Source organism: Podarcis filfolensis (genome assembly GCF_964270895.1).
Source record: "Podarcis filfolensis genome assembly, chromosome: 17".
NCBI classification, from domain to species: domain Eukaryota; kingdom Metazoa; phylum Chordata; class Lepidosauria; order Squamata; family Lacertidae; genus Podarcis; species Podarcis filfolensis.
Window position 1 is genome coordinate 34,053,514 of NC_139621.1, and position 14,212 is coordinate 34,067,725.

The 14,212-nt window shown below is 42.7% G+C and overlaps 1 protein-coding gene across 1 annotated transcript; it reads left to right on the forward strand.

Annotated features, from left to right (window-relative positions):
- The first annotated feature begins 1,652 nt into the window (after window positions 1–1,652).
- On the forward strand, window positions 1,653–13,452 carry DNAJA1 (DnaJ heat shock protein family (Hsp40) member A1). The gene is made up of 9 exons (XM_083593738.1): window positions 1,653–1,925; window positions 3,377–3,522; window positions 4,237–4,414; window positions 5,202–5,306; window positions 5,436–5,663; window positions 7,778–7,892; window positions 10,673–10,788; window positions 11,472–11,572; window positions 11,826–13,452. The coding sequence occupies exons 2-9, from the start codon at window positions 3,391–3,393 to the stop codon at window positions 12,042–12,044; spliced, it is 1,194 nt and encodes a 397-aa protein (XP_083449864.1). The 5' UTR covers window positions 1,653–1,925; window positions 3,377–3,390; the 3' UTR covers window positions 12,045–13,452.
- The last annotated feature ends 760 nt before the right edge of the window (window positions 13,453–14,212 follow it).

The following is a 14,212-nucleotide window of genomic DNA, read 5'->3' on the forward strand; positions in this document are numbered from 1 at the left end:
AGGAAGTTGCTCGCTCAATGGAGCTGGTCGTGAGCAACTTTCAGTATGGGGGGCTGGGGGGTGTGGATTTCCCTAGGGGTGCGGGGACCACCCTAGGTATGGTGCGGATTGCATTGCACTAATATTCTTCTGCACCTTATTTTTGCTTAACTAGTTGAATGCAAAGCCTTAATAAAAAAATGCAGGGAAAAATCTGGAGGAGGTTTGCCAGGCTAATTTTAAAGAGCCAGCTTTTTTAAAGTATATATATATATAAATATGTAACTTCCGTATGCTGTATTAGCAGTATAAATAGCAAAATATGTTAATATAATTTTGTATTGTAATTGTTGTAGGAGATCCTACAATTGTGATTGCAAATGATACAATATATCGCGGCAGAAATTCTGTGTTCAATCCAAGTAGACACTGTGGTACTTCTCAGTAGACAAATATGTGTGTGTGTAATATATATGTGTGTGTGTGTGTAGACACACACACACACAGATCACCATTCTTTATTCCAAAACACATCTGTGCTTTTGAATGCATTTGAATGTAATAAATGTTTACATAAATCAGCTGGAACTTCGTTTTGCTATGTCACAGAGTCCTTCACTGGAAAAACTATTTATTAGGAAGTTGGGTGGCAAGATGTAAAAGTGGGACATTTCATCATTGTGTGGGAGACGGTATTTGAGCAGGTGTAGCTTGCCTGACAAGTTACTCCTGAAATTTCCTCCTACATAACTATTTCTGATATACCGTGAGCTTCCTGTAAAAATGGTGTTTAAAACTCCACCTTCTGCTGGTCCACAATGTATAGGTTGTGTCTGATATGTTTGTGTTAGGAACTGTAGTTTGCCCTCATAGAATTACTGTACAGTATTACCACTTACATTTGTGAGTTACTTTTTACACATTCAAGTACAGTGGTACCTCGGGTTAAGTACTTAATTCGTTCCAGATGTCCGTTCCTAACCTGAAACTGTTCTTAACCTGAAGCACCACTTTAGCTAATGGGGCCTCCTGCTGCTGCCGCGCCGCCGGGGCACGATTTCTGTTCTCAACCTGAAGCAAAGTTCTTAACCCGAGGTAATATTTCTGGGTTAGCGGAGTCTGTAACCTGAAGCGTATGTAACCTGAAGCGTGCGTAACTCGAGGTACCACTGTAGTGTATAAATTTTATTAAACAAATAAATAAAACCCTCCTGTTCTCTAGGCACGACACACTAGGAAGGAACAAGATCCTATAGTAGAAGCCTATCAAGTGGTGCAGCAATAAAACTGCCAGCACATTTTGCAAAGCCAAGCAGGGTCCAGTATGGTTTCAAACTGGATTGGGGGGAAAAACACACCCTGCCTTGTAGGGGGTTGGACTAGATGACCCTCGGGGGACCCTTTCCAACTCTACAATTCTATGAGATATCCTGGACATACGGGACAAGCGGTTGCAAGTTAACGGAACCCTTCCCTGAACAGCGGCCATTGCCAGCGCCGAGTTTCTTTGTCAGCGAGAGCCCCGTTGCATTTTGGAACTTGTAGTCTTCCTTTAGACCGCCGGGCACGACCTGATAAAGGGCCGCCTCCGGCGCATGACGGGATTTGTAGTTCCCTCCGGTGACGTAACTAGCCCGCGAGGGGGAGGAGCTGGCTTTCCGCGTCGCCGTTTGGCAGAAAAGCCAGCGAATGAGAAGTGCTGGTGATAGGAGGCGGAGGCGGTGCTTCCGGGAATGGGCGGGGCTTTCTTGAGAAAGGAGAAAAAAAAAAAACTCCCCGGATACTGACTAGGCTGAGACCGGCTCGGAACTTTCTAGAAAAGTCGCGGCTTGCCTTTTGCCTTCTGTGTGAGAGGAAGCGGCAGGCTCCTTGCTCGGCTCCCTCAAGCGCTAGACCTCGTGTGGTAATTTTTTTTTAAATTTCTCGGCCGGCGGCGCGAGCGTATGGTGAGTGAGGGCCGGAAAGGGGCCGCCTCAGCCTCTCCCCCCCCCAAAAAAAATTACCCCACCGGCGCCCGCTTTTCCACACAGAACGGGCGGGCAGTTGCGCGGCTGCTCCCAACCCCCTCCCCCCCCTGCTTGCGTGAGGAAAGGGGGGAGGGGGAGGGGATCTGGCGCGCGCCTGGTCAGCTGACGCCGGCATGGCGTGGGGAGGGGGGGGAAGAGGAGGGGGGGAAATGTGACTGAACTTTCCCTAAGGAGGGAATGTGAGACGGTGTGGGGAAGAGGGGGGGCTGGTTGGGCCGTTGGGGGGGGGCTTTGCCTTAAACCCGGCCGTGACCGTTTTCCAGGTAGGACTTCTCAGGAGGAGAAGCCCCTTGAAGCACAATGGGGTGGGTGTTCAGCTGTGGGGTGATTTCTCGTATGGAGTGGTGCTCGCCCCCCTTTCCGTCTGTAGGGGGGGAAGGGTGATGCTGTTTTAAGTGGGGTTGGGGGAGGGGGGGGAAGCAGGAAGAGTCTCTCGTCAGATGTCGTGAACTGCCCTGTGATCGCCAGACGGAGGGAAGTGAAAAAATTTAATAAATACCTCGGGTTACAGACGCTTCAGGTTAGAGACTCCGCTAACCCAGAAATAGTACCTCGGGTTAAGAACTTTGCTCCAGGATGAGAACAGAAATCGTGCTCCAGCAACGCGGTAGCAGCTGGAGGCCCCATTAGCTAAAGTGCTGCTCCAGGTTAAGAACAGTTTAAGGTTAGGAACAGACCTCTGGAACAAATTAGTACCACTATACCTCAGGTTACATACGCTTCAGGTTACATATCCTTCAGGTTATAGATTCCGCTAACCCAGAAATAGTGCCTCAGGTTAAGAACTTTGCTTCAGGATGAGAACAGAAATCGTGCTCTGGTGGCGTGGCAGCAGCAGCAGGCCCCATTAGCTAAAGTGGTGCTTCAGGTTAAGAACAGTTTCAGGTTAAGAACGGACCTCCGGAACGAATTAAGTACGTAACCAGAGGTACCACTGTATAAAGATGGGCATTTCTCTGTAGTGGTCTCAGGTTGGGTGTGAATTTGTGAGGTGGTTGTGGGTGGCCGGGGAGGCCAAGGATGTGAGATTGAACTTCCACCTCCCTGCCAATAAAGGTGCTTTTGAGGGATTTGGTGGGGGAGGGGTTGAGAAGCCCACATTGTCACATGGAAGTCTGAAGTATACAAGGGGTATACTGTTTTGTAGGGGTATACTATTTTGTAGGGAAGTTTGGTTAACTTGGTTAACTTTTTTTTAAGGAAAAAGCTATTGGCCTGATAGTCCTAAAAGAGTTTGCTTTTATAAGCATTTGGGAGACAGGAATGCTGAAATTATGAGAGAGACTGGAAGTATCTCTAGCTTACTGTGTTTGTTTGATGTATTTTTCATGTTCTTATTTGTCAGTGTTATCCTTCCCTCCATGTTGCAGGTATCAGCTGAATCATGGTGAAGGAGACCACATATTATGATGTGCTTGGGGTAAAGCCCAATGCCTCCCAAGAGGAGCTGAAGAAAGCTTATAGGAAATTGGCACTGAAATACCATCCTGATAAGAATCCTAATGAGGGCGAGAAGGCAAGTGTGCAAGCCCCTTCCCTACCACAGACATTATGCCAATTAGTTTTGTGAAACATGCTTTATCTGCTCCCTACTTGTTTGTATTGTACCTAAGGGCTGTGAATTTAGAGTGGGTTGGATTCTGGTACCCAGGCAGTAATACATATCCTCTTCCCAGAATGGGCATAACAGTCTGATACTGATACATGTTTATCTTATCTAGGTCTATTGCTTCATACTATTAGTTTGAGCATGTGACATACTTTAGAATTTGGAGGTGGTGAGCAGAGAGCTAATATTGCTAAATGAGAAACTATTGGTACTTGTGCACCATCTTATATTTTACAACTTACTTTGCCTCTTGTGCAATACAACCCCTCTATAGTGCAAAATGGATATCAGAACATTGATCAGTTCAAGGCTTTTTAAGACTAAACACCTTTGTCTTTTGCGTTTAAGAAGCTTTGAAAAGCTTAAATGCAAAAGCATGACTGCAGTCCTTGCAAATTCTGAAGGTTCACAAATGGAAAGGCTGACCATCCTAACCTTTAGAAACTTCACATTGACTCCAAATATGATTTAAAAGGCCTGACTTTAGTCTTGAACAGCCAGCTGGATTTCTGTAGAGCATTACGTTCAGATAGTGGTGCTAAAGAAATGTTACAATAGTACAGGTAATCTGTGAATATTCTGTAAAGAGGTTAAACTTTTCTTTTCTTTTTAATCTTGTAGTTCAAACAGATTTCCCAAGCCTATGAAGTACTTTCTGATCCTAAGAAAAGAGATTTGTATGATAAAGGTGGTGAACAAGCTATAAAAGAGGGTGGTACTGGAAGCAGTTTTGGGTCACCCATGGATATATTTGATATGTTCTTTGGAGGTGGTGGAAGAATGCAAAGAGAAAGGAGAGGTAATGTCCAACTTTTTTTGAACAAGTTCATGCAAGTGATTGTAGTTCAACCAATAAAAGCAGATTGCATGGGCAAAGAGAACAGATGAGATTTCCATTTGAAAGTGAAGGTGGCCCACTCATTTAGCTGCACCTTATTAATATCATGAGTTGCTTTGGTGACTCCAGTTAAAATAAATTCCAGTATTAAGGACTTAAATTTTATTAAAATGTCCGTTTGTAGTACTTATAAGGTGCTTCAAATTCTAGTTTCTGATATTTGAAAGTTACTAATGTGGAACTTCATGTATATAAGTGATAAAAGTTGAGCTACAAAGAGTGTTGTTGTTTTGTTAAAAAAACACAAACACCTGACTTACGTAACATCCCAAAAGAGTTTTCTGACTTGTATGTAAGCTATTCATGTTTACTTGGAAATGTTCCGCTAAGTTCAATATATTACTATTTCGTAAATATGCCTAATGTGCTAGATCTGCCATGTTACTTCTCCCCAGCCCATTTGGATTGTTCTATCCGTTTCTCAATAAATCCACCTTTCCCTGGTTAGATCAGGCAGCACAGAACGCCCTCGCTTACAGTGGGATCAGGGATCTTGCTTAATGTCAACTAGCAGTGATCACAGTTGAAACTTAACATAGAATAGCTTCTCAGGTTGGAGAAAATAAATTTTAAAAGTTGAAATGTATTGGTAAGCAAGAATTTGATGGATCTTGGAAAACATAACCTGAACTGAAATACAATCAGATGCCAGTCATATTGGTTCTCAACAATATGCCTTTCCTTACAGGTAAAAATGTTGTCCATCAGTTGTCAGTTACTCTAGAAGACTTGTACAATGGAGCAACGCGAAAACTGGCTCTACAGAAGAATGTCATTTGTGACAAATGTGAAGGTACACTGATAAACTTTTGTTCTTTGGGATGGGGGAGGTGAAAAGTCATATTGGAGACAGTGCAGTTGTAAAGAGGGGAAATAAGCATGTAGTGATCTTGCGCTTATTTTCTTTGGTGCTGTTTTCTAGGCCGAGGCGGCAAGAAAGGTGCTGTGGAATGCTGCCTTAATTGCCGAGGAACAGGCATGCAAATTAGAATTCATCAGATAGGACCTGGAATGGTTCAGCAGATCCAGTCTGTCTGTATGGAATGTCAGGGCCACGGGGAGCGCATTAGTCCCAAGGACAGGTGTAAAAGCTGCACTGGAAGGAAGATTGTTAGAGAGAAGAAAATCCTGGAAGTTCATATTGATAAAGGTATGTGTCTCATTTTGGGTCTCTAGTTTTAAACCCAATTATTTTTGAGGGAGCAAGTATGGAGAACACTCACAAAAGTTAGAGGAATTGCTGCTGCTATTGCAGCCTACTTGGTAATGGAAGTAGCCTGCAGGTAATTTAGCCAAACACCTGATATGATCTGGATAAGTTGAAGAATTGCATGAGATCTCCACAGTCAAGAAACATAGTTCTGTGGAAAACAATGCAGTTGTTCCTTTTGCCAGCCGTGTTGGAAGCCCCAGCCCTGCAAGTAAGGCAGTGAAATAAGCCAACCTACAGACAAGATAAGTGTTTCTGCATGCTTTGATACCTGGAGAATACAAAAGCAATTTTCTGAGCAACCAGAAATTTGGCACCTGCCCCAAAGCTTGGAACACAAAGTCAAAGACAAAAGGATGTGCCTCTGCTGTCTCTGTTCAGCTCCCAAGTCATCAAGAGGTGACAGAGCCACCAAGTTGCCAGAGAGACAAGCCAGTGCATCTTCCCCTTCCCTCTTCAACTTGAAGCCAGAGAGATGATGTGAATGTTTGTTTTGGCTTACTGCTTGCTCAGGTATTGGGAGGAAGCTTTGGGTTTGTTTTCACTCACCAGAAGCTGGCTGAGCACTGGCCATGAGATTGTCACGCCCTGAAGGTTGAAATATTCTCACTGCCACAAATACCGGGCAACTGGGGATGAGGAGAATGGTGTGCTTAAGCTATTAACATAATATTCTGGAGGAGTGTTGGAGAACTCTTCATAGGAATTCTGAGGGAGAATTATTAGGCTTGGAGGAAGTGTTTCATTCTAGGTTAACTTCTGGACTTTCAGTTGTGATTGAAGAAAAGTTTCCAACAACTTAAGTTTCTTTGGGTGGGTGGGAAAACTGTTTCAAAATAGGGTTGGTAGATGTGAACCATGAAGAACATATCTCTCCTAAACTCCCCCATAGCTATAGGAAAGGGAAGAGTATCCCTTGCAGGGTTGAATCTACATGAACAGCTTCTAGCTTTACTAACCCTGAACCTCTGTAACCAGCACTGTAGAGAAATGGTGTTAGACTGCTAAAATGCAGAACTGAATGAGGAGGAAGCTATTTAAAATCTGGGGGAATTGAAATATATGCAATACTTTACTTCACTGCTTTAACAACATAAAATCATAATTTGAAACATAAGAGTTTTACATGCTAATGGTTTGGTACATTTATGAAATTTATTGAACACTCCTATACATTTACTTGGATAATCGTAGACCATAATGTATGTTAAAGATAAAGGAACCCTTGCCCGTATGGGCCTGTCGTGTCCGACTCTAGGGTTGTGCGCCCATCTTATTTGGCTTGTATCCATCCTGTCTTACCACACATGCCACAGACTTTCACTTCTGGAACTGGACTTCCTCTTCCTCTCTTTTCTGGAGCTGATTTTGGGGAGACAACAAGGAGAAGAGAGGAACTCCTATTGCCCAAGGAGAGTGCCAATTGTGCAGTGCTAGATACTACCCCTTTGCTTTGGGTGTTGTGTGGGACCCACTCTTCTGGAGTTAGTTTTGTTTTTGTTCTTGACGTTTTGTATTGGTTGAAAAGTATTTTTTTAAAAAGATAATGAGATGGAAGATGTTCACCTAATTCTCACATTAATTGTGGGTACATAGTGGTTCCTAAGAGTTGTGGGAGAGTTCTGTGGCTGCCATAGTTAGTGTTCAGAAATTTGGCTTTGGTGGCTGTTTAAATCTTGCTTTTCATTGGAGGTTGGAATCGCAATATGACTAACGCTGTACAGCTTTCGTACAAAAGCTTTGGGAAACATATTAAAACATTTTTTATTCTACCTTAATAAAAGTTTTAATATGTTTCCCAAAGCTTTTGTACTAAAGCTGTACAGCATTAGGCATATTGTGATTCCAACCTCCAATGAATACTTTGAGTGTGTAAATAATAAATAATAAATTTAAATGGTATAAAAACCAGGCAGTGCAGCAGGTATAATATAGTCCATAATGCAGAAAGCCTAACCAAAAAGCCAGTGAGGAATAGTAATACCTGTTAATGTCTATAAATGCCATGATTTTTTTGTGCTGTTTCTCCATCTTACATGGTGCTTTTGCAATAGGAATGAAAGATGGTCAGAAGATAACTTTTCATGGTGAAGGCGACCAAGAACCAGGATTGGAGCCAGGAGATATTATCATTGTCCTGGATCAAAAAGACCATACTCTGTTTACAAGGTAAATTCGTGATCGTACTGTTATAGCAATTCTAACTATGTTAATATGTAAGGGCTGGTTTTTATATGTGTATGTTGCCAGTCTCAGGGTTTGTTTATTGGATCAGAGGAAGCTATAGTTGGAGAATAAGGTTTTAATAATTCAGTGAGAATAGAGGATAGCCATAAAGGAGCGAAGTTAAAAATCAAATCATTACTCTTAGAGATGGGGCAGCTACTATAGGTCTTCAGGAGTAACAGATGTAAATCAGGCAGTGGGGAATCACTTTTGGCTGGAGAACCAGATCTAAAAGTGACCAGGCTTTCAATGAACCACAGTGATGGGTATAGTTTACTGTGCTCCTGATTGTTCTTTTGCCGCCATGGCTCGTGTTTAAATTTGGTGCCAAACGCAAAACACATCTGCAAAGGAACCGCTGGGAACATAAGCTGATTCCCAGTGCTTCCTTTGTAGCTGTGGATTTACCTGTGCTGTGCCTGATGAAAAAAATCTGAAAACAAGCTGTTCCTTGATACAAATCTAGCCACAAGACTCTGTAGCTTAGGAGTACCTTCCCCACTGACTGCTAATATAGAAGACAGAGATAGCAAGTGGTTAGTGTAGGGAAGCCTCATTGCTTGATAAACCCTCAGCCTTCAGTTTGCATTAGTATCCATGGTGGTGGGTGGGTGCAGTTTTGCCATGCTTTTGTCACCACAGGTGCGAATAAGAAAATTGTGGTAGAAAACCTTGCTAGTTGGTAAAATAGTCATCTGTCCTGGGCAATATTGACTTCCTTTAAAGCAGACTTGGTAGATGTGGTGAAGCTCTGAAAATCAGGGGTGACTGGATGTAGTCGCTTTTCAGTTTAATACATTACGTTCACATCCATAGTATACATTATAGCAAAGCTAACCACTTAGAAATAGAACAGACATAGAAACATGACTACCCCACCCCACCCACTACTCCCCCCCCTTTTCTTCCTAACCTAACATTGTATATATCATTAATTTCTCATAACAAATGCAACTGAATTGTAGAAATCATAACTTGAAGAACAAGGCATCACACTGTTTTTGTATACTTAAGAAATCTTTAATAAAAAACATTTAAAAAAGAAATAGAACAGACAGCTGCAACAGCATTTCCCGCCCCCCTTAAAACTGTGGATCTTCAAAGGCCCTAGGGTCAGAATAAACTATGGGGTACTGTGATAGGAATTTTGAGGTCTTAGATATATGGTAATGTTCATAACTGCATGTACATAGATCAGCACAGGAAGACCGACCTGAAGCCATTTTGATTCCTAAACTGAGCAAATGTTTTCTCTGCAAGGTCAAAGTGGAAAATCCTCCCCATTGTTTTTTCCTTCACAAATCCTGTCTTAAGGGTATGTCTGTGTTTGAGTAGGGTGTGAGCCTGTGACCTGGCCCAGGAACTAAGTACCGTATTTTTCGCTCTATAGGACGCACTTTTTCCCCTCCAAAAATGAAGGGGAAATGTGTGTGCGTCCTATAGGGCGAATGCAGGCTTTCGCTGAAGCCTGCAGAGTGAGAGGGGAGAGCCCCAGCGCCAGCCCCACAAGGTCGGGGGACAGAGGGAGGCGGAACGCCGCCATCCCGCTGTCTCCCGAAGTGGTTTGGAGGCTGACGGCGGGGAGACTCCACCGCCAGCCCCGCAAGCTCCGGGGACAGTGGGGAGGCGCAGCGCGTCTCCCCGCTGTCCCCGGACCTGGTCTGAGGGTGGGCGGCAGGGAGAAGAGCGCTTCTCCCCGCTGCCTGCCCCGCAAGCTCCGGGGACAGTGGGGAGGCGCAGCGCGTCTTCCCGCTGTCCCCGGACCTGGTCTGAAGGCGGGCGGCGGGGAGAAGAGCGCTTCTCCCCGCTGCCTGCCCCGCAAGCTCCAGGGACAGCTGGGAGGCGCAGCACGTCTTCCCGCTGTCCCCGGACCTGGTCTGAAGGCGGGCTGCGGGGAGAAGAGCGCTTCTCCCCGCTGCCGGCACCACAAGCGCCTGGGGGGGAAATAAATTTTTTCCCCTTTCCCCCCCCAAAAAAAAAACTTGATGCGTCCTATGGGCCGGTGCGTCCTATGGGGCGAAAAATACGGTATTTATCACTACAAAAGAATGGCCAGGCTCTCCAGGCAATCCAATCAAGTAACCTGCCAGACAGGAGATAAACAACAACAGGAGAAAAACAATATTCAAATTTCTGTTTTAGACCGCCTTTTCTGTGATGTATGTATGATGTTTCTTGGGGTGGTCTTGATCTACAGGGTGGCAATTTCAAAAGTCTTATAAAGCCTTGCACGCCATTTTTCTGGGTCCCTCCTCCTCTCCTGCGGGTGAGGGGAGCACCCTGTTGCAACAGTTCAATAAAGATCAAGCTTACTAGCTGCTTTGCTTCTCAGTATTCTCTGGTTGGCTTCTGTTATTCTCCTACCAATAGAGAACCTATGTAAGGACTCTGTATGGGCTCTTGGATACCCCATAAGGGAAAAGGGTAATTTTTATTTACAACAGTACTTCCAGTCCTGCAGGAGTAAGAGTTGCTTCTACAACAAAATGTGTAAAGACTGTATGAGTGAAGTTCTCAGAACTGTGTTACGGATTTGAACTTTCACCTTTTAGTTCAATAGTACACTTAACTCAGGAGCAGCCAGTGTTGTGCCCTCCAGATGTTGCTGAACTACAGCTCCCCCACACCTCACTGTTGACTATGCTAGCTGGGGGCTGATAGGAATTGTAGTCCCAACACCACTTGGAAGGCATCCTGTGGCAGATAGTTCTTTTTCTCTACAGACGAGGTGAAGACTTGGTCATGAGCATGGATATCCAACTAGTTGAGGCACTGTGTGGTTTTCAGAAGCCAATTACAATGCTGGATAATCGAACCATAATCATTACTTCTCATCCTGGTAAGTATAATTTGAGAACAGGTATTTTGGTATATTTTCCTATTGCTTACTGTGGGTGGTAAAACTTCCAAGTAATATTTTGAGCTAATAATCATCACATGAAAATGAAATGTGCTCAAATCTATGGAATGCAGACTTGTGACACAACAAATACTGTATCTACGTCAAACATAGTAGTGAAATACCAGCTGCCGAGATCCACAAGTGAGGAGCTTTCACCTGCCACCTGATTGGCCACTGTGAGATCAGGATTCTGGTGGCTCTTTGGCCTGATGCTGCAGGGCTCTTAATGTCTTAGAAAAGCTAGTATTCTGTATAGAAATAGCATTTCAGTGATAGACTCCTATTGCCTTGGAGAAATTTCACCATAACTTGCACCTGTTCTTTGACATGATAAAATTGAAATAAAGTTTGCAAATAGATGTTGGAAGTACTCTTAATACAATGCTGAAAATTAATCCTGGTTTGATTTGTAAGCAAGATCTCTACTTGCTGATATCTGTGCAAAGTGAAGTTTCGCTACACTTTTCCGCATGAAATAACTACTTCTGCATGGTTGTTTGTGCATCTTCATTCTCTCTTGCCTTGTTAGATCTATGAAATTTTAAGCATTTCTCACAGAGAGTAGTAGAATGCTAATAAAAATATTAATGAGGATAACCCTTTATCCTTTTGATTCTTAGGTCATATTGTTAAACATGGAGATATTAAGTGTGTACTGAATGAAGGAATGCCCATCTATCGCAGGCCATATGAAAAAGGCCGTCTGATCATTGAGTTCAAGGTAAGATGCAGCTGTCAAAAGCCACTGATTAAATGAAATTCTTCAGTAAAGTTTCTTCTACTCATGCTAGAAAATACTGCCATGTGAGGTTTAATATACTGTGCTTTAAAACAAAAAGTTGACATTAATTTACATAGCTACGCAAATGTGCCTTCTGCTTGCAAATACCTGCTTGCCAAACCATATTATATACACACACCTATCTAGAGATGTAATATGCATGCAGTGCACTAACAGTGTGCCCTAATTTCAGGTGATCTTTCCAGAAGGCGGCTTCCTTTCCTCAGATAAGCTGTGTCTATTAGAAAAGCTGCTACCTCCAAGGCAAGAAGTGGAAGAAACTGAAGATGCGGATCAGGTAGAGTTGGTGGACTTTGACCCATCTCAGGAAAGAAGACAACATTACAATGGGGAAGCCTATGAAGATGATGAGCATCATCCTAGAGGTGGTGTCCAGTGCCAGACCTCTTAAAATGGCCTCATGATTCCCCTTCTGCTGCTTACCCTGTATGTCAGTTGTGGATGAGTGAAGGACTAAGGTTGCTAAACTTTCTCTCAAACTTGCCATCATCCCTGTAATATTTAAAACATAGTTGTTTTTAAATCAAGTTAACAAATTTAAATCAGTAAAATGCTATACTTCAATCAAGTTGGAATGATGTTCATATTTCCGTATGACCTCTTAAGGAAACTAGAAGCCACTTTGCTCTGGCTTTTTTTTATTTTGTGCATTGTAAGTGTCTTGTGTGCAAACGCACTGGCTTAGTATTCAGTGATTTCTGTTTAGTATTATAAATTATATTCCCTTTAAAGTAATGCACATGTATTTATGATTCATGTTTAAAATGTGAAATTAAAGTTTTGTATTCATCCGCTCCTAGAATAAGTTGGTGTGTGTTGGGTGTATTGTGGCTGGTTGAGACTTCACAAGACACTGTCCTGTGCTGGAAAGTAAAAGCGCCCCCCCTCCACCCCCAGCTTTAGCTAGAATGCTGTGCAAACATGCTCTGTTAATGTTATACAGGATCTTAACACGGCTAATGGGTGAAAGGTGTTGAAAATTCAGCCTGCCTAGTTCTTATGTATGATGAAGATCAGAATGTGAACAGGAGATGCTTGGCACCTTGAACAATGGCAACCGTGCAACTGAAAGCAGCATGATTATTCTTGGACTAAAGGCAGAAAAATATATAGTATCTACAACTTTAAATAGGAAAGGTGGACCATTTGAACTTACTAATATTTATCTTTAAGTGAGCCTATTAACAATATTCAAGTTCTTAGACTGCATGAGTACTTCTAGAAAATCCCTAACTCTGACACTGAACTAGTGTCAAAAGAATTCCGATAGTTTTGTGTGAAGTTTCTTATAAGGGCTACCTCTACAATTAGCCATTTCAACATGTTAACTGGTTTTATAACTAAATGGGATATAGCTTACTAAAATGGCTTGATATTCCAGTTCATAGCTGGGCCTTGATAACTAAGCCAGGGGCTTAATAGATTCAAGTGCCTCTTGAGACTCAGCTGTACCTAAGCTGACACTTGATTTTTTTTTTTTTAAGAATTCCATTGCAAACATCCCTATTATAAGAATGAGCCTGGCACATAGTGCATCATGCTGTACAATTAGAGCAAGTGAGCTAACAATAGCAGTCTAGTTTTTCACATCCATGACCTTATAGTTGAGGTTTTGATCTATGACTTCTTTCTAGTCTCTAGTCTGGGGTTTGATTAAGCTGTATAGCAAATTATCATGGTCCCTGTGATAAGGATGAGTTAGTTTAACTGAGTATGTGACTTCTAAAAAATGCTTGCATATTGTACTTTAAACATGAATTTCAACCTATAGGGGGAATAAATACTGTCCTTACTTCTAACAGTTTCATCTCTTCCTTTTTTATTACCTAACTCACCAATCAACATATTAACGCAGTGGAAAATTGTGCCTTTGTGGCAATTTGTACCTATTAAAACAACCATTTCTTGGCACTGGCCATGTGTAGGGAATGCTCAATTATGTTGTTTAATGTTACAATTCATCTACTTTAGCATTATAAGGGCCATTATGAAATGCATTAGTTTTTTAAACAAGTTAGGCTATTTTAAATGAAGTGCCAAAGTAAGTTTTAAAGCATTAGTGTAATTGGGACAGCTCTTCTAATGACAGCATGGTAACTTCTAAAGCCTATTGCAGCACTGATCTTGGAATGACTAGCCTGCCTCCCACCTCAACCAACTATTTTTGTTTTACTTGTTCTAAGCAGCTTATCTGCTGAATCATATAGCCTGATGCTGTCACGATTCGTCCAGAGCACCTTGCTGCCCCAGGCAGTTCCCAGTTAAAATGCTGAATAGCTTCTGCTTGTCACTCTTAGCCACCTGAACATCCTCAGTAAGCCCAGACAGTTAACTGGCAAAACATTTAACACCAAGGGCATATCTCTAGTAGCTCTCAAATACGGTTAGCAAGAATACTTTGTGGGGAAATGATTTGCTTGGCATTTGCACTCAAGAAAAAGGAAGTTTTCCCTGTCCTCCATACTCCGGAGCACATCATAAGAAGCTGCTAGTCTTGGATAGCTCAGCTGGTTAGAGCATGATAACACCATGGTTACATGTTCAGTCCCCGTAAGGGAC

Excerpts from the sequence above, each read along its gene's own strand:
- DNAJA1 (XM_083593738.1), top strand. The coding sequence starts at position 3,391 with ATGGTGAAGGAGACCACATATTATGATGTGCTTGGGGTAAAGCCCAAT. Across the intron at positions 5,307-5,435 it reads CATTTGTGACAAATGTGAAG|GCCGAGGCGGCAAGAAAGGT; the intron begins GTACACTGATAA and ends GCTGTTTTCTAG. Across the intron at positions 5,664-7,777 it reads GGAAGTTCATATTGATAAAG|GAATGAAAGATGGTCAGAAG; the intron begins GTATGTGTCTCA and ends CTTTTGCAATAG.